The following is a 25226-nucleotide window of genomic DNA, read 5'->3' as shown; positions in this document are numbered from 1 at the left end:
ATCTTTCCATTATAACCCAAATTGGCATATTTCCTTCCAGTCTTTTATGTGCAGATTGCAAGCAGTCATAATTATAGTATAAGTTCAATTTTATGTCTTGCTTTTTTTTTCAAGTACTATTTAATCACAAATGGATTTCACAGTAACTACACAAACTTTGAAGCCATCATTTTTTAAAAATATTTTGCTTATAGCAATTTTAATATATCCTCTGACCTTTAACAGAAACATTTCTTTTCAATGAATTCTAGAGTATTACATTTCATGGTCTCATAACATAGCCTCATTGGAAAATATAATTCATTCTTTGTATCTTATAGGCTGATTTATTTACTTTATTTTTGCTGCTCTGAGTCTTTGTTACTTTGCATGAGCTTTCTCTGGTTGTGGCAAGTGGTGGCTACTTTCCAGTTGCTGTGCACCGGCTTCTCATCGAGGTGGCTTCTCTTGTGAAGCACGGGCTCTAGGTTGCCAGGGCTTCAGTAGTTGCAGTGCACAGCTTAGAGCTCTCAGTGAAACTATCATTTTAATGACTGCATTCAGTTCAGTTGCTCAGTTGTGTCTGATTCTTTGCTACCCCACGGACTACAGCATGACAGGCCTCCCTGTCCATCACCAACTCCTGGTGTTTACTCAAACTCATATCCATTGAGTCATCCAACCAATGGATGGTTGATGCCATCCAACCATCTCATCCTCTGTCGTCCCCTTCTCCCGCCTTCAATCCTTCCCAGCATCAGGGTCTTTTCAGATAGTATTGGGGTGTCAGCTTCAGCATCAGTCCTTCCAATGAATATTCAGGACTGATTTCCTTTAGGATGGGCTGGTTGGATCTCCTTGCAGTCCAAGGGACTCTCAAGAGTCTTCTCCAACACTACAGTTCAAAAGCATCAATTCATCGGCACTTAGCTTTCTTTATAGTTCAACTTTCACATCCATACATGACTACTGGAAAAACCATATCTTTGACTAGCCAGACCTTTGTTGGCAAAGTAATGTCTCTGCTTTTTTATATGCTGTCTAGGTTGGTCATAACTTTTCTTCCAAGGAGCAAGATTTTTTTAATTTCATGGCTACAGTCACCATCTGCAGTGATTTTGGAGCCCAAAAAAATGACTGCATAATAGTTCATTAAGTAGTTATGTAACAATTGATGTCACCATTTAGTATTGAGCATTAAAGTTCTTTCTGAGTCCTACCATTGTAAACAAGGCCATGTGAAACATCTTTATACACAGAATCCTTCCTATTTTGTATCATTACCTTAGAAAAATTTCCTAAATGTTACTGGTATATAAATATTTTCTTCCTTTTTTTCTTTTTATGAAACCATTAGAATAAGGTTTATTATTGAATTGTACACTTGAAAGATCAGGGTATCATCTCCTGCATTCATTTTTTTTTAAAGTTAACTTTTATTGGCGTATAGTTGCTTTACAATGTTGTGTTAATGTCTGCTGTATAGCAAAGTGAATCAGATATATTTACATTTATCACCTGTTTTTTGGATTTCCTTCCCATATCCAGGGAGAAGGAAATGGCAACCCACTCCACTATACTTTCCTTGGCAAGTCCTTGGACAGAAGAGCCTGACGGGCTACAGTCCATGGGGTCTCAAAAGATTTGGACATGACTTAGCGATTATACAAACAACAAAATAGTTGCTTTATGGTGTTGTGTTAGTTTCTGCTGTACAGCAAAGTGAATAAATATGTTTACGTGTATCACCCCTGTTTGGATTTCTTTCCCATCTAGGTCACCACAAGCACTGAGTAGAGTTCTCTGTGCTCTAGAGCAGGTTCTCGTTAGTTATCTACTTTATACACAGTAGCAATAGTCTATGCCGATATATGTCAATCCAGCTCTCCCAGTTCATCCCATGCCCTCCTCTTCCTCCTTGGTGTCCATATATTCTCTGTGTCTCTGCGTCTCTATTTCTGCTTTTGCAAATAGGTTCATCTATAGTCTTTTTCTAATTCTATATATATGTGCTAATATTTGTTTTTCTGACTTAATTCACTCTGTATACTAGTCTCTGGGTCCCTCCACATCTCTGCAAGTGGCACAATTTCATTCCCTTTTTATGGCTGAGTAATATCCCACTGTATATATGTGCCACATTTTCTTTATCCATATTTGTTTGTGAGTATTTTCATAACCCTTTGAATGTATTTTATGTCTCCCTCACTGAACAACAGGCTTCTGAGTGGATCTTACCACTTTATCTTCAGTATCTAGCACACAGTTAGTGCCCAATAAACATTTAGTGAATTAGTGAAGAAATGTATATCCTTGTGTATTTTCCAAAAGTAGTAAGACTGCTTAATATTTCCATTGTATTATCTTTTAAAAAATCTTAAAAGCAGAGAAACTTTTTATCTCTTGGGGCAACAGGAAAGAAAACAGTAGCAAGTAATCTTTTGTTGAACATGTTCTTGCTCCAGGCATCATACTTAATACAGTACATGCATTAGCTCCTCCCACTTGCTCAACAATTCTGAGATAAGTATGATTTTTATAGATGAGCAGGCTCAGTGAAGTGAGTTGACTTGCCGAAGATCACACAGCTAGTGAGTGGTAGAATCCTTGTTCAAAGCAGGCAGTCAGACCCTGAGTCTGAACACTTGATGACTAGGCTGCATATTCCCACTAATCTTAACTTTTCTCACAGTGTACCCTTTTACGCTCCAGCCAGTCTAACAAATGATTTCCCAAGGAGCCTGACTTTGTTGACCAAATCTCAAACAAGGTGTGAATCAGAGTTGTCCCTCAGCCCTGAGCATTTTGCATCAGCCTCAGAACAAGAGGCAGAATCACTTACCACCCTGCTTATTTAAGAGGAATTCTACTCTTGCAGTTCACCGAGTGCAGTGTGTTTGAATATATTTTTTACAAGCCTCAGATTTTTTAATTGAAGGGAAGAATTTTATTAGATTTAATTAACATTCAAGACAGCTGTTAGAGTTAGAACATTATCCACATGGGGGTTATTAATCCACACAGGAGTATCTGGGACCGAACAGTACAAAGGGTATGCACCTAAGGATTAACCAATAATGCCCTGTTTAGTTAGCAGCTGAAATATTAGAGCAACTTTTACAAGTATCAGCTATGTTATTACTTCCATTTCTTCAGTCTCTCCTTTCCCCACATCAATTCATTACAGGGCCTGGGAATTTTAAAGAACTTTTGCATCTATAAGTGCTACCCAGTATTTTTTCTCCCCCCTCTGCAAATGCTGCTGCTGCTGCTGCTGCTAAGTCGCTTCAGTCATGTCCGACTCTGTGCGACCCCATAGACGGTAGCTCACCAGGCTCCCCCATCCCTGGGATTCTCCAGGCAAGAATACTGGAGTGGGTTGCCATTTCCTTCTCCAATGCATGAAAGTGAAAAGTGAAAGTGAAGTCGCTCAGTCGTGTCTGACTCTCTGGGACCCCATGGACTGCAGCCTACCAGGCTCCTCCGTCCATGGGATTTTCCAGGCAAGAGTACTGGAGTGGGGTGCCAGTGCCTTCTCCCTCTGCAAATGATTGATGCTTAAAAAACAGCAGGTGGTTTATCTTTAGATTGTTTTTTGTGTATAGAGATTTTCCTCTTTTAGACATGTATATGTAGCTTTTGTCCTGGCTGCTCTTGTTTTGTGAAATTAAATGCTTTAAAAAAAAAGCATCTCTTCTTAAACGTGCTGTGGACTTACGGTTCTGCCACTCCCCAGGCCACGTGAAGGATGGGCAGTGAAGGGGAGCTGTTAAATCTCTGTTGCTCATGTTCCCTTGGACGCTGGCCAAATTGTAACCTGATTCCTCATTAGCCGGTCTCCGGTTTTGTCCCCAAGAAACAATGATCATGCTTAGCACTGAAAGGCCCTTCAGGGGAAGTAAGAGCTCTCCGGGTTGGCATTTGACGATCAAGCAAGGAGTTCTAATCAGCAGACACTGTGCTGAAACAGAAGCGCTTCCAGTGCCCAAGTGTATCCGCTGATTTCTGCAGGGTGCACGAGGGAGCTTCACTTGCTATCAAGAGAACATGAAATGGATTTGGAGCTGTGGTGAGGTATTTTTATTCTTAGGACAGGTCCAAGAACAGTATATAATTTGGTTTCACCTGCCTCCCCTAAATTTGTAAGATTAAAACCACCCAGATAGAGATAGAAATAACTTTGTGACGGTAGGAAGGACTATGCCCAAGGTGAAAAAATGACAAACAGGAAACTTAACAAATCTCTTTAGGGAGGTGGTGTGTTTAGGGCTTAGAGTCACAGAAAACCTGGGTGTGACTCTGGACTCTGCACTTCCTAGCTAAGAGCCTTTGATCTAGTTCCTTCCCCGTCTGAATTTCGCTTTCCTCGGGGGCTTCCCAGGTGGCTCAGTGGTGAAGCATCCGCCTGCCAATGCAGGTGATGTGGGTTCAATCCCTGGTTCAGGAAGATCCCCTGAAAGGGAAATGGAAACCCACTCCAGTATTCTTGCCTGAAAAATCACATGGACAGAGGAGCCTGGCGGGCTACATTCCATGGGGTCGAAAAGAGTCGGTCATGACTGAGCACCTGAGGACAAGTACACATGTTTCTGTGTCATCGGTTGGGTTTGAGGGTTAAATAAGACAATGCCTGTAATGTGCTCAGCACAGCCCGTTGGGGCCCCAGCCTCTCAGTGATTAGTTCTGTCAAAAGGCTTAGATTCTACCTAGTTCTGTCTCTCTTGCAGATGACTTCTGTGACCTAGGAAGGCTGGTTTACCCTGCTGAGCTCAGGGTTATCAGGCAGCAGTATTATTAACTCTTAGAGGTGACGTCGAGAGCAAGTGAAATATGCTCTGTGTTCATAAGATATGAACAAGCACAGCGTGGGCCCCTGCTTACATTTCCTCCAGGTCACTGACCACCAACTAAAGGAGGCTCCCTTGTTGTGGGTGCCCACAATACCAGGTAGCACATATAGATGCAAAAGTTCTTTAAGTTTGTGAGGCCCCCAGTCAGATTTAGGTCCATAACGAAATCAGTAGCTACTTTCCAGGCCCTAGGGGGAATGGAAAGCAGTGCTTAACGACACTATGTCATGTGTCAGCAGCTTTGTGTGTTGCCTCTTTGAATCCTCACAGTGATCCTACAAGGGTGTGTGTGTGTGTGTGTGTTCTCTTCCCTCCTCCCGTTTCACAGACACAGATGCACTGTGAGTACCCATTGTGGAAAAAGTGGGAGAGATCCAGGTTTAAATTCCCGGTTGGCTACTTACTAGCCGTGTGACCTTGAACAACCTATTCAGGCCCAGTTTCCTTACCTGTAATGGTGAGAGTAGAAATATCACCTTGTAGGACTGTTGAGAGGATTAAATGTGGTAATGTGGGCAAAGCCCCACAGCATTGAGTAAGCCCCAGATAAATTGTTAGCCTCTGTATTGTTGAGATCTGGTGAAATATGGGTTGATTGGTTGTTTTTTTTTTTGGCTGTGTCAAGTCTTAGCTGCAGCACGAGGGGTCTTCGTTATGTCATGGGGATCCTCCATTGGGGTGCACAGGTTCAGTAGTTGCAGTGAGTGGGCTTAGTCACTCCACAGTTTGTGGGATCTTAGTTACCCAACCAGAGATGGAACCCATGTCCCCTGCATTGCAAGGTGGATTCTTAACCACTGGACCACCAGGGAAGTCACAGACTTTGGTGGGATATGGTTTTGACCAAAATAAGGCTTTGGAAAATTATATTTTTTTCAAAGAAAATACATAATTCAAAGTCAACAGACTGGCCCTGCTTGTAAAGAAGGCTACTATAGAAATTTGAGAATTTAGGGGAAGTAGAAGAGTAGAGATAAAAGATTAAAAGAAAATTGTCTGGGCATCCATTGGATTTATCTATTATCTAGGCGACAGTTGGATTTATTTATTCTTTTAGAGATAGTTCATTAATTAAATGTACAAGCATGCTGTTAGCCATTGTCTCTCTCAGAATGGGGAAAAAACAAGGGGAAGTTATGACTGAGCATAAAAATCTGATGAATAGCAAAAAAAAAAAAAAAAAGGCTAATAAAGGGAATTGATAGGAACCCTGTTGTCTTTTATTTGGTAGGATAAGAGTTGGCACAAGACTTGGTACTGGGACCCTTTGGTGCCAGGCACCAAGCCAGTGCTGCTTCAATGTAAGGAAGATTGTGTTGTAATGAGGCCTGAGATAGAAGGAATAAGGAGTACAGAGCACCCATCAGTGGAGGTTTCTAAGCAAGATGATCAGTTGTCAGAAATGTCATAGGTGGATGTGGCACTGGATGGGAGGGTAGCCTGATGTTTAAGAAAATCACTGGGCTTCCCTGATGTCTCAGCAGGTAAAGAATCCACCTGCAATGCTAGAGACACAGGAGATGCAGATTTGATCTCTGGGTCTGGAAAATCCTCTAGAGGAGGAAATGGCAACCCACTCCAGTGGTTACCTGAAAAATCCTGTAGACAGCGGACCCTGGTGTGCTACAGTCCACGGGGTCGCAAAGAGTCAGACACGACTAAGTAAAAAAATTACTGCTAATTATATCCAACAGATACATATGAACAAGCCATATTTTGCATGAAGTCTAAGGAAAACTGAAATTATATACAAGTCACATTTAAAAAAATTAAAAATTAAAATACACTTATCGAGTCACATTGGAGTGTGGGAGACCAATGACTGAAGGCCTTTAGCCACTAAAAGGTTTATTTCAAGTCAAGGATCATTTGCAAATTGGCAATATGGAAAAGGCTCTGTTATCTTTCATTGTGATACTTGATCCCAGGACAACTCCCTAACTAGATGGGCCACTTTCCTTTCTTTGCTGAGAGTTTCTTATCTGGACTAAATAATACAGTGTCCTTTGCAAGTTTTTAGATTTTTATTATTTGGGGATATATTCTTTTCCTTTACAAATCTGAGATTAAATATTCTTTTGAAGAAGAGAGGAAAATTTATAATGTGAAGCAGAGGCATCTGAACTATTGAATCAATTTAATGTTCTGCAGTTACACCTAAGAATTTTGAGTTACTTACCAAAATAAAAATGAATCTTACTCAAGAGTTTATTAGCCCTTGTGGGAAAATGATACTGAAGTCATACAGTCTGTTAGGATATTGCTACTTGAAAAGCATTGTATTTAAAATAATTTGTAGATGTGATTAAATATTGATTTGTGTATTAAGAATCTTGTCGTTTAGTTTGGGTGTAGGGCTGAAATATCTGACTTATATATATATATATATATATATCAGGCTTTTTGAGCAGGATCGATAGGGAAAGGAAGAAAAACTCTTGCCGTGTACCCAACATCATACTAGGTGCCTTAATGCATGCAGACTCATTAAAACCCTACAGCCCTCCGGTGTTCTAGGATCCTGAATCCTGGACTCTTAATCCTGATTGTTGTTGTTTAGTCACTAAGTCGTGTCTGACTCTTTGCATCCCAGTGGACTGCAGCTCACCAGGTTTCCCTGTCCTTCGCTATCTCCCGGAGTTTACTCAAACTCCTCATGTCCATTGAAGCAGTGATGCCATCCAACCATCTCATCCTCTGTCGCCCCCTTCTCCTACTGCCCTCAACCTTTCCCAGCATCAGGGTCTTTTCCAGTGAGTTGGTTCTTCGCAGCAGGTGGCCAAAGTATTGTACTAAAGCTGAAGCATCAGTGTCAGTCCTTCTAATGAATATTCAGAGTTAATCCTGATTGTCTTGGGTGAAATCGAGATGAGCCTTGGGGCTCATCCAAAAAAAAGCATCTCTAAGGCAGATAGGAGAGTAAAATAAGCCAATGCAGAGAAAACACTCAGCACAGTGCCTGGCACACGGTATGTGCCAGGACATTTTAACTCTTACAGTAGTCTGGTGTTATCCCAGTTTAATAAATGAGAAATGCTAAATATAAAAGCCTCAGAATAAAAGACACTTTATTGTGGAAAAGATCTTTTCCTGGAGAAGCATTGAGCAGTGTCTCTCTTACCAAATGTGGATTCCTCCCTTTTTTGTCTCTCCCTCCCTCCCCATCCGCCTTCCTCATTCCTTCCTTCCTTTCTGCAGTTGAAGTGGGCTAGAGGCAGATCACCTGGAGCCTTCTAACCATGGTAAAGAAGGTGAATTTTATTATAAAAGCAGTGGAACACTGAAGCAGGGAAAGCAACATTTTCTTATTCTGCCTTTTATTGGTACTGTTATGATTCTACATAAAGTAAATAAAAAGATTCTGGGAAAGTTTTGCGTAAACCAGCTTAAAAAAGTTGAGAATCAAGAGAAGTGAGGTTTTTAAAGTAAACTTGCTGCATGCGTTCTTAACAGGAGGTGAGTGGTTTTATAATGTACACTCAGCACCTGGGATGACCTCGCTTTCTAGCTCCTCTTGGCTAATCCAGATGCTTTAGGTCTCATTTTCAGTCCCCCCACTCCACTGTCAGCTCTTTCCACAACATTCCCTCCCTTTTATCGTTCATACTTCTATTCTTTCCTTGTTTTTTTTTTTCATTTCCTATGGCAACTCGTATTATCCTGACCTTTTAGCACACTTTCTAGGATGCTAACTACTGGGCTGATCGCACTATAATTCCAAAACTAACACTCATCAGCCTGGCATTCAGAACTAATCAGTTGATCAGCCTTATGATTCATAAATATTGAGCATGTATTTTGTGCCAAATTCTGCACTAGACAATAAAGATTCAAATGTAAGTAACTGTTGTTCCCTGTCTCTGAGCACCTTCTCATCTAATGTGGTAGCCTTGTAAACCGATGATTAATTGGTTGAATGATAGATTCATTCATTCAGTAGACATTCACTGCAGGCCTTGTGTGTACTGAGCATTGTTCTTCTAGGGGTCGCAACTTGTACTAGACAGACAAGGCCTTGTGGAATTTGCATTCTAGTAAGATTGCTGCTGCTGCTGCTGCTGCTGCTAAGTCGCTTCAGTTTTGTCCGACTCTGTGCGACCCCATAGACGGCAGCCCACCAGGCTCCCCCGTCCCTGGGATTCTCCAGGCAAGAACACTGGAGTGGGTTGCCATTGGTGATCATGAAAGAGATTTAGATGAACAACTATTTATTTACTGAATATTTACCAGAAGCTGGGTACTCTGGTAACCAGATCAAACATTATTTTGACTAATTCTTACAACAAGCCTATGTTACTACATTATCTCCCTTCAAAGATGAGACAGTTGATGATTAGAGAATCTAAGTAAAATGCCCAAAGTTTCACAGTTAAATTGGACTCGGCCCTAAATCTGAGTGTTGTTGCATAATTACAGGGCTATTTGTGGGATGTTGTATGTGCTTTTGTCTCTTCCAGGAAAGAGCAGAGCTGAGGTGGGAGGAAGGGTGTGTGTGAGCAGGTGGTGGTGGTGGGTGTGGAAACAAGCAAAGTGTAATACTCTCATTCCTGCTGCATCCAGTCCACTTCCTCCCCCTTCAGGAAGGCAGACACTTAACCGCTCGCGAGCACTGATGTTCCCACCCCCATGCCTGTTGTTAGTCCCCACTCTGCTTGACATTCCCCTCGCTCTGTATGTCACATTCACAGCCAGGCTTGGGTCTTGTTCAAACCATTCATCTTCCAGCAGCTTCTCTAGGTCCTCCCTTCATGCAGGATCAGTCTCTACTTCCCTTCTTCCATTGAACTTTTTTTGTTTTTTCAAACATGGTAATGCTTCTCAGAGGCTGTCTTGTTTTTCAGTTATTTTGCATTCCTTGTAATTCCTCTCACGAAATCGATGACCCCTTGAACAGAAGCATCATGCCTTACATACATCTCATTCCTCACAGCATCAGTGCAGTCTTTTATACTCAATGGGCGCTAATACTGTCCCTGGTACTTATTCCAAAGCCATGATGTGCAAGACAGCTTTCTTTTCAGCAGCGGGAGGAGAGGTCTTCCAGTGCTTAATCTGGTTATCGCAGTACCTAGCTTCTGGTTAAACACGAAGTACACCAATAGTTATTCTTCATCTAATTATGACCAATCTTTTATTATTGTGATAATTAGGTGAGCAGCTCTTTTGTTAAGAGCGCCCTACAGATGTGTCTTTAGAACTGCTTTGGAACTTTGTGATTTTTTTTAGCTGGTTCCTTGACCAGGGATCAAACCCAGGCCTCTGCCATTGGAAGTGCAGAATCCTGAACACTGGGCCACCAGGGAATCCCCTGAGGACTTTGTAGTTTTTGTGAGGTCTGATATTCCTCTCTCCCCTCTGCTTGGACCTTCACTTCACTCTGTATGTCGCACTCACAGTCAGGCTTCGGTCTTCCTCAAACTGCAGCTTCTGCGGTCCTCCTTCATGCCAGCCTCTTCAGAACCTCCTGGATTTAAGTCAGAGCTTCTTAAGGAAAGCATCTGTTGGATAATAAAATAAATATACTGTCTGGATCTAGCCACCTTTAGTAACTTTCTCTGCCTCCTCTTCAGGCAAGCTTTTCATTTTCTGTAATAATCAGCTTTCTCAAACGCTCTGAGAACGGGGGAATTTGTGAAGTGTTTTGAATTTGAAAAATGTGACTCTGGGTCTCCTCAGTGGGGACCCGTCTGGCCAGCGTGGCCCTGGAATGAGGGAGATGAGAGTGGGAGGGTGCCCATGTCTGTACATTGGCAAATAGAGAAAGATGGCTTGGGAACAGGGGGAAAAAAATTCTCAGAGGGGAAGGAAATAATAAAATCAAGCTGCTTTATGGCTTATCAGTCCAAAAAGCTTTTAAGTTAAGCTCTATCTATAAAGGTGGGTCCAAGTAATGTTTGTTCTGCATTTCAGGCATCATTGTGTGATGAGTGGTGTAAATTTAGCCACTTTAAGCCTGATCTCTTGGGAGTTGGATTTTTAAGAGACTTTATTTGCAAAGACTCTATCCATTGGGTTTTGATTTGGTCCCTCCTTACCGAAGAGACTACTAAATAATGGCTGGGCCTCCCTGGCAGGCCTTTTTTGTTTTTAATTCATTTTATGGGTCTCTCTCTATTTGCCCTTGTTCTCCACCTTCTATTTCTAACTGTTCTACTTAAAAAGACTGAAGTGATGTGAAAGAGGGGGTAAAAGGGAAAGAAAATCAACTGTCACATTGTAAGCTTAATTGATTCAATAAATAATGTCTTTCAATTCCCAAGGCAAACCCCAAAGTCTTCACTTACGTCAGCTAGCTCTCGGCTCAGTAAGTGGCGGCGTTCTTAATTTAGACAGATGGGAAGAGTTCACTGGTGCTCACTTCTAAGGAAGGAGTCTGCGTTTCTGGTTTTAAAGACATACCGACTAGACTCTATAAAAAGAAGCTTGCAACAGAATTAACATGGCCGTTTTTATTCATCCTGAAAAGAGAAGGAAGGCATTTAATTGTTGCTCAGGGGTTTGTTGAACCAAAGGGGGAAAAAAAAAACCAGACAAGGGGAATGAAATCTACTAGTCCTTATGTTCCACGCAGGCAGGGACTTAGATTTGTTCACCGTTTACTCTCCAGTGCACATGGGCAGGAGCCCAGTAAATATTTGTGAACTGGTTCTGTTGTTGAATGAGTAAGAGCAGAAATGAGCACAATTCAGATCTTAGATTAAGAATTAGTTTAAATGTCATTCCACTGGTTGTTTCATCTCCAACCCCTCCCTCTAATTAAAAAGGTAAATAGCTCTAAGAGTATGTGCTATATCTTCAGAAATGATTAAGGACAATTGTTTCATCAGTGTCTGGAGGTGGTATCCAGCTGCGTGTTTTTTTTTTTTTAACAAATTCTTGTATTTGAACGAGTCCTACTTCAGAACCACAAGAGGACTGTCTGCAGACTCCATGCTTAGCCTTGAAAGTTCAATTGTAGGAATCTGGGTAGGGCTGGCAATCTGTATTTGCTTTTGTGGGCGCCCCTAGTAATTCTGGTGTGCAGCTACACTGTTTAGTCAGCCTCCAGGTGCCCTAAACTCTCTGGTCTAAATGATGCCTTGGCAAAAGTGAGGAGCCTGAGGTACCCAGCAGAATACTCAGCAGGGCTCCTGGCCCTATAGTCTGATGTTTTGGTTTGCCCCATTCTCCATGCTTCTTGGCATCAATAAGATCCTTTAGTTAATATTTCTTCCTTCCAAGATAGTGGCTGTATTTGTGGTGCTGAGAAGACTCCTGAGAGTCCCTTGGACAGCAAGGAGATCAAACCAGTCAATCTTAAGGGAAATCAACCCTAAATACTCATTGGAAGGACTGATGCTGAAGCTGAAACTCCAGTATTTTGGTCATCTGATGCAAATAGCTGAGTCATTAGAGAAGTCCCTGATGCTGGGAAAGAATGAGGGCAGAAGGAGAAGAGGGCGTCAGAGGATGAGATGGCTGGATGGCATCATTGATACAATGAACATCAACTTGGGCAAACTCTGGGAGATGGTGAGGGACAGGGAGGTCTGGCATGCTGCAGTCCATGGGATTGCAAAGAGTCGAACATGACTGGGCGACTGAAGAACAACAACAACAGCTAGAAATCTGAAGGACCTCTGGAAACCTCAAGGAAATGTTACCTTTTGTTTAGTATACTTTTGGTGTTGTTGTTTAGTCATTAAGTTGTGTCCTACTCTTTTGCAACCCCATGGACTATAGCCCACCAGGTTCCTCTGTCCATGGGATTTCCCAAACAAGAATACCGGAGTGGGTTGCCATTTCCTTCTCCAGGGGATCTTCTCGACCCAAGGACTGAACTTATGTCTCCTTCATTGCAGGCGGGTTCTTTACCATTGAGCCACCAGGGAAGGCCTCAGTGTACTTGAGTACTCAGTATATTGTGCTGTCTTCTCTAGAGATGCATTCCCCTCCTGTGGCTCAGAACGAACCCCGAGTAGGAAGTCCCTCTCTGTCTCCTGTAGGTCCTCTCAGTGTTTCTCAGCCCCACTTGACTGTGGGAAGCGCCAGTTAAAGATGCAGCACTCTGGGGTCTACTAGAGTCCTCTGGAATCAAAGCCTTGCTGTGTGGGGCCTGAGCCTGCAATTTAAGCCAGCGTTGCTCACTGTTATCCTCGGTCCTGTCCCTGAGTGCAGTGTGTCCCATTTCTGATAACCCAGCTTTGAATTCCTTAACACTCCAGTTCATAATTACATCACAACCCTGCCTTTCCATCTGAAAGTGTAGCTTCTGATCTACAGAACTTGTTCTTGAAGAAGGAAAGAGGGAGTATCTGCTCTCTTCTTTCCTTCAGGGTAGAACTTGACCAGCAGCAGCTTGATGTGTTCAGCCTTGGTGTGAGCCTTGTGATGTTAAGGGGTGCCCCTGAAACCAGAATTCAGTGTCTGTGTTCTTCCTCTGGCTTTATTATTTAATAGCTGTATAATGTGGAGGAAATTACTAAACCTTCTTTGAATGTCTGTTTTCTTCATCAGTAAAATGAGGGTGTGTGTTCAGGAATTTTGTGTGTATTAAACAAGGTTGGGCTCTCGGACACAGGCTCAGATGGAGATTTTTGTGCAGAGGGTCGTTGGAGTGGGCTCTTGGGAACAACTCTTGTGAGGGAGTGAGGGAAGTGGGCAGAAGGTAACCGTGAAGTGCAGTGCAGTCGTGATGAAGGTCTCAGCTGATCCCATGGGGAGCTGTGGCAATGGGATGCCCTTCAGAGTTGTCCCAAATTGATGCGGGGGGCTGGGTCTTTCTGCCTTATACTGGCCAGCCATCCGATGAGGGCCACCCCTGGAGATGGGCATGACCTCAGCTACCGCAGCTCCCTTTGGCTGAGGGTGGCTGTGTGCCGTCAGCTGCCTGTGGTGCTGGAGAAGGGGGAGGATCTCCGTAGTGCACCTTGTACCCACCACCGATAACCGTGCACCAGATGACGCCCATGCAGACCTTAGCAGCGAGTTGAGCACTTGTGTATTGAGTAAACACAGGCATACCTCCTTTTATCACACTTCACAGATATTGCACATTTTATAGACTGAAGGTTTGTGGCCACCCTACATCAAGCAAGTCTTTTTTTGGCTGTGCTGGGTCTTTGTTGTGGCATGCAGGCTTCTCTGGTTGTGGCTCATGGGATCTTAGTTCTCTGACCAGGGATCAAACCCATGTCCCCTGCATTGGAAGGCAAATTCTTAATCACTGGACCACCAGGGAAGTTCCCAGACAAGTCTTTTGGCATCATTTTTCCAACAGCATCTGCTCACTCCGTGTCTCTGTGTCACATTTCAGTAATTACTGATTTGTTCATCATCACTATACCTGTTACGGTGATCTGTGATCTCCGATGTCACTAGTGTAGTATTAACTATCACCATGATTATTCCAGCTCTAACAGTGCCACTGAGTAGCTGGATCACTTTCAGTAAGTCGCTTGAATTGCTTTCTTATGTTTAAAATGGAAGATTCACAGCTCTGCTCTGCCTGTTTCCCCAAGTAGTTCCGAACACATGTGGAGATAATGTATATAAAATTGCTGAATGGAATATTATAAAAATGTGAGATATGACTACACGCCTACTTTCCTGAAATGAATCCATGGCCATTGCTTGGATTCCTTGAAGGGAAAGGTTGTGATAAATGTAAATGTGCTTGTCCGTGAAATGTGGCATTTTGATGTTTCTTTCTTCTCTCCATAGGGAATTAGAATAATGGAGATGCTGCTAAAGGAACAGTGTGGTGCCCCCTTAGCTGAATAAAGAATCACCAGTGAGTACCAAAAGCAAAATCAGAATTATTTTCTCAAGCCATGTCTTCATGCTTATAAGCTTAAGTATTATGCATCAGCTTCCCTGGGCTATGCATGCTGTATGTTTCCCAGTTATACTCACAGGATGCTTCTTGCAAGTGTTTTTGTTATCTGTTCTGTATACCTTTATTTGCTTGGTTCTTTGATTTTCAGAGCAGTTTTGTACTACATGCTGGGTTACAACTGCTCTTAGATTGTTTAAACTGCTCAGTACAATCCTCCGTGATTGCCACCCTCAAGGTAGCATAGGTTTGTAGAGACTACAGTTCAGAATTACCTGAAGCTTAATTTTATTGTCCCAAGAACAGTGAAAGCAGGGGTTTAAAGCTGTATTTGGAGCAGGAAAAAAAATAAGAAAGGGGCATGTTGATTGACCAGTGAAATACAAATATTTCATCAGTCATGTGTACTCCTGCCGATTGGGGGTGGCTGTCTGAAATGCTATTGAGGAGGATTCCAAGGCCTAGAGAATAACTCTTGGGCTCTGGATAAGAGTGTTGTGATTGATTAGCAATGTCTGCCATGGGCAGAGGATGGAAGAGAGAGTACTTGTGCTGGAGCACGTGCCACTTTCAGGGCGAGTGATGTAGGGTTAACAGATAAGCAGGGGGATTCCAGAAGTCCTTCCTTTACAGTTCCTTAAGTTTTTATTATCTACATCAAGGAGAATGGCATGCTTGCTGGGAAGGGCAGAACTGGGAAGGGAAAGTTATCTGAGAGACTAAAAGCCTAATATAAGTCAGTGGATTTGCATCTTACACGATTTATTGGACTTCGATTTTTAACATCTGAGAGAAGGTAAACCCTTTGAGTAGAGCAAACATTGTCATGGGTAATTCAGAATTACCTCAAAGTTCCTTATGTTGGCTTTAAACTAGAGTATACATGGTCTTGTATAAACAACCTGGTCTCTAACTTTGATATCCAATAAAGTTTGAGAACAGTTAACCAAAGAAGAAGCGAAAGGAACATTTGTATACAAGAACCTCAGCATTCAAAGCATGCTGGCCAGGCCTGTGCGTGAGGATTGGAGAATTATAAAGGGTTTCTGCTTGTTTGCAAGTCTGACTCCATTCTGATGAATAGTAAACCTCTGTATACTTAACACACACTGATACATCTATTTATTACTGGAAGAACTAAGCAAGATACTTTCATCTAGTGAAAGCCTGGCACATGGCAGGTGCTCAAAAAATGTTGGCATGGAATCGACATGTGGTGTGCTCCCACATCTGCTCTGTCCTTGGGAAAGCTGTGGAGAGTAACTTGGCCACACCCCCCTGTTTTCCAGACTGGCCTCTGTGAGGCTTTCGTAGCATCTCTGGTGCTTGTGCACTTGGGCACAGAGCCCATCTTGCCCTGCAGGGTGGAATCGAAAGTCAGGTTAATTAGAGAATGAGAAACTCCACGTACAAGAATATATTGGTTTTCAGACTTTAAATCATTGATTTGGAAACTTTAGTGAGCGTCAGAATCATGTGGAGAATTTGGTAAACACAGAGGGGTGAGTCCCACTCTGAGTTCCTGATTCAGGAGGTCTGGGCGGAGCCTGGGGCTTTGTGCTTCTGACCAGAGTCCAGGGGATGCTGGTGAGGCTGGTCCAGGGACCACACTTTAAGAACGATTGCTTTAAATAAGTTCCCATGATGGAGTTGGATACAGATGAAATGCAAGGACCCCGCAAAAGCTGATAGCTGGTGTTTTGAAATTATTGTGTACATCTTCCATCAACTTTAATCAGAGGAGGAGTAATTTTCTATGTGTGGCTTTTCCCTGATTTTAGCATCTCAGCCTCTTCTTATTTGCCACTTTATCTTTTCTTCCCCCGCGTTGAAGGTTGACAGGCTTCACAGTGGAGCAAAGATGACTGAAAGGGGTTGAGACTCAACAACACCTCATGTTTAAAATCATCAGCTTGTGGTTTTGATTTAAAGGGTTATAGTGAAAAAGAGGAAATTTAATGAGCATTACCTCCCATCTTAAATGATCCATGTTCTTGTTTTTTGGTTTTTCTTTTACTGTGGTGGAGAGCTAAGTCATGAACTCGAGGCTTTTTGTTGTTTCTAAAACACAACCAGTTCTCCTTGAAGTGAAGAAGTTGAGGTCTGGATGCTACGAGGAGTTGAGTGCAGGAGAGCTGCATTTAATGCCTTTAATGCAACAGAGTTCCTGAAGGATTTACATAGTTCAGACTGTCATCATTTATGACCAGTTCTCTCAGGAGCAAATATGAATTAAGGACTGTATATTCTTGCCACAGCGGTCTACAGTCACTGCAAATTAGGGGCTATGGCCAAGGCTTTACACTTTTTTCAAAATTGGCTTCATTGCTTAGTTAAATTGACTTCATCAGCACAATTAAATTGACTAATTTCAATGTATGACTCGGTAAGTTTTGACAAATGTATACAGCTAGGTAAGCATCATGAAAAACACGATATGGAACATTTTGAGGCATTGCTGTTCCTGTAGTGTCTTTGCTGCAATGCTGTTGCCAACTTATTGCTCCCACCTTTTAGCCCAATTTTTGGACTGTTTTTACAAAATTTTGGCAAGTTTGAAATATGCCTATCTTAATGGAACTTTTTATTTTCTCAAAGTTACATTTACCAGAGTAGGAGAATGTAGGTAGGGAAACTTCCTTTTATGTGCAATAAAATGCTTCATTAAGAGAAAGGGCTGAGGGGGAGGTGAGGGGTGGGGATTAGCTCCATAGCTAAAGAGCAGAAGTCAGCCAACTGTAACCCAGGGGCCAAATCTAGCCTGTGGCCTCTTTTGTAAGTAAAGTTTTATTGAAACACAGCTATGTTCCTGGTTATGTTCCAGCTACAGCAGAAGCATAGAGCTGTGACAGATCTTTTACCATCTGGCCCTTTAAGAAAAGTTGTCTCTCCCAGGGATTAGACTTTGATGGCTCCTAAATTAGCATGAGGTGGCCTCCTGGTGGTGGTATGGTCTTTGTTTTGTTTTAAATGTAGCATTTGATCACGTCTTGCCTCTAGTCCAAAGTTAATAATAGCATGAGAGTTAACTCTGACCACCAGTTGGAGGGTGTTATTTTAAGGCATGAAAAAGCACTAAAATGATCACAACGATAGAGCTAAGACACCCACAGTAGTGATCATTAAAATTGCTTCATAAAGTTCTAGTACACGTGCATAGTGGGGTAGGAATATAGGGATTTTGTTTAGCAGGTGGTAGCACTCTGATGTGGCGATAGTGTAGGTGCCATGTACAGTGTACTCAGATTTTGAGCTTTGGAATGTTGCAGTTCTTAACAGTGTTTTAAAAAAGCATTCCATTGGGTCTGTACAAATGTGTCCAAGGAGATGTTGCTTAATATTTTTATATTCTACTACACATTTCAAATGTGCATAATTTAAAATCACACATAGAACCTGACCACATTGTGTAGGGCACCACCTCACACTGACAATGCTTCCATATCTCAGTGGCATGTGTATTCTAGTTGGTGTTGATAGTTAGAAAGCTTAGAAGGTGATTTTGTCCTGAGCCGAAAGGGAGGTGCGTAAATCTCACTAACCAGTCTGCTTGCGGTGTGCTGCTGACACATCCATCTGATAGATTTTTGATTTCCTGTCATTTTTGAAGAAAACAAATAGCCCTGACATCCGTTTGTTCTTGCTGCTGGCAGTTGGGAGGCCGGGCCTGGTGAGGTTTGATAACATAGTCGCCTTCTTTCACATTGAAATGATTAAGACCTCAGTTTTTGCTATATCTTAACTTCCCTTTCAACCAGCTCCTCTGGGTAGCTGAACTTAATAAAATGAGGTGCTTGCTTTGTTCAAAGATCATTAGGAGGCAGAAATGCAATTTCTTTAAGAATTATCCATAGTGATAGAATTCAAGTGACTCTTAAGAGTTGCTTCAGAAAAAGCAGGCAAATAAGTATTGACTGTTGAGATATGTTTATTAGGTGGTAAAGCCTGTTTGCTTTCTCTTGCAGGGAAGCCGTGTTGTGTCTACTTCTGCTCGAGAATCTTTCCTCGGACACAACACATCCAAAGACACGGGTTTAGAGATACTTGTTTAAGGATGTGGTGTTGGCAGCTTACAGAAGAGGAGACCTTGCTGCTGGCACTTCACGTGATCCATGCCCCGGGAGTCGGCCCCAGAGAGAGGCTCTTGTGGGGCTGACTGACACCTTCTGGCTGATTCTTATGGCACAAGCTCTGCAATTTTACAAATAAAGAAAAAATCCCGGAGAAGGTGATGTCCGTCCTTCATCAGGACATCCTGCTAATTGCCTGGTGATGGTGTCAGGGCAGCTAAGGATGGGCCAGAGGCCTGGAAAGTGCTCCGTGTTTCTGCTTGTTCTCTGCATCATGGCTCATAGAATTCACAAGAGGATGCCGGGGCAAATAAAGGAGTTAAACCCGATACCTGATTCTTGGGTGGCCTGAAACAGACATAAATACACCAGACCTGTGTTGAAGTTAAGCCATATTCATAGTAATGTTGAAGAGTCTCAGAAATCAGGAGCACTTGATTTTTTCTACCCAGCAGTACAATGTACCTGCCACCAGCATAGCTTTTATAATGTGAACTGTGATTGGTCCTTAACACAACCTGTAGCGGGGAGGGGGCTGCGGACTATCATCTTGGCTCCTTCTAACTCATTCTGGGATGGCGAGCAGATCACGTGACCTCTTGGTTTTTTTTTTTTTTTTTTTTCCACTGGGCAAATGGGGATAATCGGGCACAGATCTTTCTACTTGTGATGATTAAACCAGGGTGTTTGGTATAAAAAGCGCAGGTCTGGGAGCCAAACGGACAGAAGCGGGTTTGAACGTACACGCGGCTCCTAGCAGCTCCATGATCATGTACGTAGTTTAAAGTCTTTCTGATACTCATTTTTAAAACTGTAAAATGGGGTTATAGAGTTAACCTTATGAGGTTGTTGGAACAATTGGACAACATGTGATTAAGTGCCTAGCATGTTCTTTGGTGCACAGAAGTAAACAGAAGCCATTATTATGTGAAACCGTTTTCGAAATGTGCTTTTCCAATGTAATGTAACGTAGTATTACTGTTTGAAAATTAGATGCTGGTAGTTTGCATTTCCTGTGGTCGCAAGCCAAAATGTAAATGGGCACTACCTAAACGAAACCTTGAGGAGAGGCAATAATTTGCAGTTCATTTTAAGATAAAAATTGGGCCATTTCCTAGAAAGTCTTGGGGAAATCATTTTTTTTTTAATATTTTAAAATTTTCCATTTAGTGCGTTGATGAATTTCAGAGGAATTGTATTTTTCTTTCTTCTTTTTTTTTAATACAAGCCAGCCACTGTGAGCTCCTGTTATGGTATTTGAGCTGTTTGTGCTACCTGAGATTTGTGTCTGAGGATAATTTCCCTTCATTTCCTTACTGTTTCATTGTTTGGTTGGGTTCAGAGGGAAAGTAAATGGTGGAAATTGGAACATGCTTTGACCTTTTCCAGTTTGAAAACGTAGGCTTTTGGAATAATGGCACATTTCCAAAAGTAAAAGATAATGTGAGTTATCATGGAGGTGAGAGGTGGGAAACCTGTATTTGGAAGTTGATATTAGAATAATCATTACTTTGGTAGTTCCCTAGTGGCCTGTTGGTTAGGATTCCACGCTTTCACTGCCATGGCTTGAGTTTAGTCCCTGGTCGGGGAACTGAGGTCCTGCAAGCTGCAGGTTTGGCCAGAAAAAAAAAAAAGAATAAATGTAACTCTTCACATTCCCTGAAGGCAGGAGTTCTCAGCCTTGGCTGTCAATTAGAACCACGTGGGAGCTTTCTGCAATCTTGCCTCAGGGCTTTCATCCCATACCAATAAGTCAGAGTCTCCAGGGGTGGATCCCAAACATCAGCTTTTTTTTTTTTAAAACTCCATAGGTGATTCCAATGAGCAGCTAAGGACGCGAACTCTACAGTGATTTCTAGGTGATTTGCAGGTATTATCTGATTCCTTTTTTAACACCTCCAAAGTAGGAAAGCATCTTTGTAGTAGAAATTACTGTTAGAGTAAAGCACAGAGAGACTGACTTTCGGCCTTAATTCCTTAAAGCTGGGGCGGCCGATGCAAATGCCTGCAGGATCTGGCAAGTGATCTGGTGAATGAAGCAGGCTGGTGGACCCTGGGGAGAGACCCCAGGAATATGTGGCTGGCCAAAGGTGGGCAGCTGCCGCCCAATTCAGCACAGTGCTGCCAAGTGGCTGGTTTTTCTTGTTCTTCCAATTTTCTGGGAAAGGATAGAATTAAAAAAAAAAAAACCTCCCGATTTTTATGTGTTGGCAACGAATTCAGGATTGTTTAAAACATTGTGCCGGCCAAACAAAACATGTTTGCCGGTAGTTTCCAGCCTTTGCTTCAAGAATGTTAAGGATCAGCTTAAACATCTCAGCCAATTTTTGAGATATTTGCATTTCTTGATTCTGGATGTAAGCTGCTCTCTGCCTCTCCTCCAAGACTGCTTTCACATGTGTTTTCCTCCTCATTTCCGAGCAGTCCTCTGAACTTGCATCAGACACTTTTCTTCACTATTTTTTTTCCCCGTGGGCATCCATTACTTCAAGCTTACATATATGGCTTCGAAATCTTATGTTCCTTTTAAAATTAATTAGGGCTTGTTAAATTTTTTTTTTTAATTCTGTCAGAATCGTTTTCCTATGATACAACATTGAGAAGTCCACGTCTAACTTGACTATAAAATGTCAAAACCAGGAGTATAGCCTTGTGGGCACATTAGGAACATGTGTGGGCAGGGTTAACTCCCCGGCCTGGCCAGTCTGCTCCTGGCCTGGTTGCTGAACCTACAAGTGAGGCTGTATCAGAGTCATTCTCAGGCTTCTGCTTGTACCAGAAATCCTTGAGGAGGTGGGCTCAACTGCAGGTTCCGAGGGCCTGCCCCAGTGATTCATGAAATTTCAGTTGGGACTCAGGGATCTGCATTTTAAAACAAGTTCACCAGGAGATTTGGCTGTGCTGTTCCACAGACCAGATTTTGAGAAACGGTGATCTAAGAGAGGTGTTTGTGGCTTGTGTGTCTATCATGTAAGAAGGCTTTATAGTCGATTGGGCCCACTGATTAATACAGGTGATCACTCAGGACACAGTATCAAGCTCTCACGCACAGAGAGGCTGACTTAGGCTATCCCTACATGATTGAGGTGCTTTCACCATGAATGAGCTTTTGTGGTTTCAGTCATGTGGTTACAAAAGGTGCTATATTCTTTCGATATAAATTGCTTTGTGTATTTTATAAGCAGTATTGTGTAGTAATATCTCATTTATCAGACATCATGGGCACATGGTATAGCCGACTCAAGGTTATTCTTTGTTTTTTATTGGACTATGATTGCTTTACAATGTTGTGTTAGTTCTGCTGTACAGCACTGTGACTCAGCCATATGTATGTGTATGTCCCCCCACCGAGCCTCCCTCCCAGTCCACCCCTCTAGGGCGTCATCATAGAGCGCTTAGTTGAGCTCCTTGTGTTACATAGCACTTCCAGCTGGCTGGCTAGTTTACACATGGTAGTGTTTATATGTCAATGCTACTCTCTCAGTAAGGTTATTCTTTTTAAGTCGCACATCTTTTTTGCTCTAATTCAGCCATTTACATGGAACTCTTAATTTAGTATCTATTTCCCTGCTTTTTGTAAACAGACTCTACTGAAGATAGGAATTTCATTTCAGGGTGGTCGTTTATGTGTTGACTTCTTTCAGGTTCTGTTCAGGTTGGTTAAAGCCCCTCTGCTGAACAGCTCTGCTCCTTGAGTTGTACCATGGTTTTCCTAGTTTCTTCTTTTCTGTCACTGTTCCCTGTCATGTCTCGCTGCCTTAACTCTGCGTATCTCTATGAACTTCACTCTCCATTGCTACCTGGGGTTGGGTAATGCTGTTAATTGCATACTGTATGTCAAGTAGCAGTAAACCGGAACCAAGTGAGTCTTTGGGAGGCATTTCTAACAGTGAAATGGATCAGTGTTGCTGTGTTATTTTAGTGGCTCTGCAGCTTCCTCTAACTTACTTCCTGATCCTCAACTGCAGTTGTCAGGTCTGTGACCACAAGATAACTGAGACATTGCTACCAATGATGTCCTTAGATCTGTACTCTGCTGTCTCCCCAATTGTGTTAATGTTCTTATATATACAGTTTTATAATGTGAAATGTAAGTAGATTACAAATGAACATTTCTGTGCCAACTGTCTGTGTGGGATAAAGTGTTTTTGATTTGGTGTTACTGTGATTTAGAGCTACAAATTAGTTATATCCCTTTGAAATTTGATCCTGTCGTCCTTCTGAAATAAAGGTGTCACAACTAATATTTATGTGTGAATTTTAATTTCTTGAGGGAATCACACTACCCGGCAGAGCTTGTGTGTATCATTTGTAGTGATGATAATCTAATGTAGTAATCTAGTCCTTTTTAGCAACCCCAGAGAAGAGTTTTAGGCTAGTCAGATATGTTAGTTCCCTGCCTCCCCCAAGCTGAGCCATTGTTTCTGCCAGAAACAAGCAGAGGCTGCTCTTACCAGATGAGAAAATGGGTCCTGTGCTAATGGAACGAAGGACGAAGGACGAAGTTCTGCAGGGCGAGAAGGCATGAGGCACAGCCATGAAGTCATGTGGTCCTAGAGGGGAGGCAGAGAGAGAGCAGCTGCTTGTTGACCTGTTTGTGAGGCTCAGCTATACTTTCTGTACTTTGTTTACATGAGATTTGCTTTTGTCCTTGTATCTGTCCACCTTTTACTTGAATTTATGCAAGTGGATTTCAGTGCTTTGTTTCCAAAGTGCCCTGTCCTAGCCCTGTTGATGCCTTTCCTTTGTTAGACCCTGGGGGCCTTGAGGGGTTGAATCCTTGCTTGGTTCATCCAGCACTTATTGAACACCTACTGTGTGCAACAGAAGGGCAGGATTTGTCTTCTCTTTTTGACTTGATCCAGTGGGTTTCCAAGAGGCTTACCACTTCCTTGTACTAAGAAAGGACAGTAGTGGGCACCGCTTGATGGTAAGACCAGACACACTTATCACTTGGGTTAATCACACCATGATTGCTTATTTAATTAAAAGATGCAGAAAATAGCACAGGATGCATAGTGGAGAGCTCAGCACAAAATGTATAGCTCGATGGTCCACAGCCTTACCAGCAGCTTGCACGGTTATGTAATTATGTCTGAATTAGTGTGGGGCACATCCTATGTTTTGGAAGATGAGTTCTCTCCAGGCTCAGCCTTGTACACAGAAAGGTGGAGCTGCCCTGTGTGGGCCCACTTCCTACCCTGAGCCACGTCAGGAGTGCACCATGACTGCAGGGAGCAATATGCAGCATAAAAGGCTTTTACTTTCAGACCTTTCTAACTACTACAACCTGCTCTGAGGACATCCCTGAATTCGGGGCTGCAGTTTCAGTGCCCGGTTTCCCTGATGTCTGGGCAGGTCATACTAACTAATTGTGGCTCATCTTGAAAACGCTGGAGCCTTCATAGAAGCCTTGGAGAGACTGAGGCAGGTAGAGGGGTAGAGTCCTAAGAAGTACAGACCCAGTGCGACGAGGACTCCGAATAAAAATTAACTTATAGAAACACTTGAGAGAGATTTAACTTAAAATGCAATATTGCTTACATTCCTCGACTGTCAATTGGAATCCCCCTGGAGCTTTAAAAATTCTGATGCCTGGATTCCACCCCCAAGAGATTCTAGGCTGTAGCCCCTGCATCATGGTTGCATCAAGCTCCTCAGCTGATCACGAACAGCTGCAGCAATTCCATCGGGATTCTAAGTAATGTGGTTATCCTTAAGCTGGCTGGGAGAAGGAGTTTGCAATATGGAAACTTTTTTTCCTAATATTTTGCCTGTGTGTGTGCTTAATCATGTCTGACTCTTTGCAATCCCATGGACTTTATAGCCCACCAGGCTTCTCTGTGCATTGAATTTTCCAGGCAAGAAACTGGAGTTGGTTGCCATTTCCTCCTCTAGGGCATCTTCCCTACCCAGGGATTGAATCTGTGTCTCTTGTGTCTCCTGCACGGGCAGGCAGATTCTTTACCACTGCGCCACCTGGGATTTTAGTCCTTCAGAAAGATATAATTCATTGTCTAAGAAAAAGATAGATCGAGTGTCTCTTAAATGCTAATAAAAGAAAAGAGAGCCTAAAAATATGCCACCACGCACAACCTGCTTTGTTAACTCAAAACTTTGGGTTGTATTTGGTGGAACAAAATCCCTTGCAGAAAAAGGATCCCTTAACAACTCAAGACCTTTATTTGTCCTAAAGGGTTAAACTGAGTAACTGCACTGCCGGACCTTAAGATGTAGTTCTCTAAGCTATGGACAGTCATGCTGTGCAGGAGACAGCAGAGAGAAAATAGCAGCCACCATCCTGTTAAATTAAACTCCATGGAGCTATTCTCCAGCATTCTGTGAGAAGGTTAGAGCCATTTCGTGCCTGCCATCTGTTAAGCTGCTGATGGAATCATTACTGCTTTGTGTTGGTGCCAGGATGAACTTTTAGATCTGATGACAAAGGAGAAAATGTTAACTGTTCAGTTGCATGCTTTTTGTTTTCCTGTTTTGAGTTTAGGTGTCTCCCTA

At 42.5% G+C, this 25226-nt stretch overlaps 1 protein-coding gene and 1 long non-coding RNA gene across 3 annotated transcripts in view; both read left to right on the top strand.

Annotated features, from left to right (window-relative positions):
• The window catches only part of PRELID2 (PRELI domain containing 2), an 84069-nt gene extending 61112 nt beyond the window's left edge, over positions 1 to 22957 (top strand). For both annotated transcript variants that reach the window (XM_081504981.1, XM_081504980.1), the window contains exons 6-7: positions 14532 to 14601; positions 18609 to 22957. In XM_081504981.1, the coding sequence (XP_081361107.1) occupies positions 14532 to 14591 (60 nt within the window). In that variant the 3' untranslated portion in view covers positions 14592 to 14601; positions 18609 to 22957. The remainder of the gene's footprint in view (positions 1 to 14531; positions 14602 to 18608) is intronic.
• Positions 1953 to 5982, top strand: LOC145511534 (uncharacterized). Its single transcript, XR_014057925.1, has 2 exons — positions 1953 to 3005; positions 4748 to 5982. It is a non-coding gene; the product is annotated as an uncharacterized LOC145511534 (long non-coding RNA).
• Positions 22958 to 25226: the final 2269 nt, after the last annotated feature.

Source organism: Giraffa tippelskirchi, chromosome 6, assembly GCF_054371585.1.
Source record: "Giraffa tippelskirchi isolate mGirTip1 chromosome 6, T2T-mGirTip1v1.2.pri, whole genome shotgun sequence".
Lineage (NCBI taxonomy): Eukaryota > Metazoa > Chordata > Mammalia > Artiodactyla > Giraffidae > Giraffa > Giraffa tippelskirchi.
The sequence above is the reverse complement of the archived record's forward strand: the minus strand, read 5'-3'. Positions and strand labels throughout refer to the sequence as shown.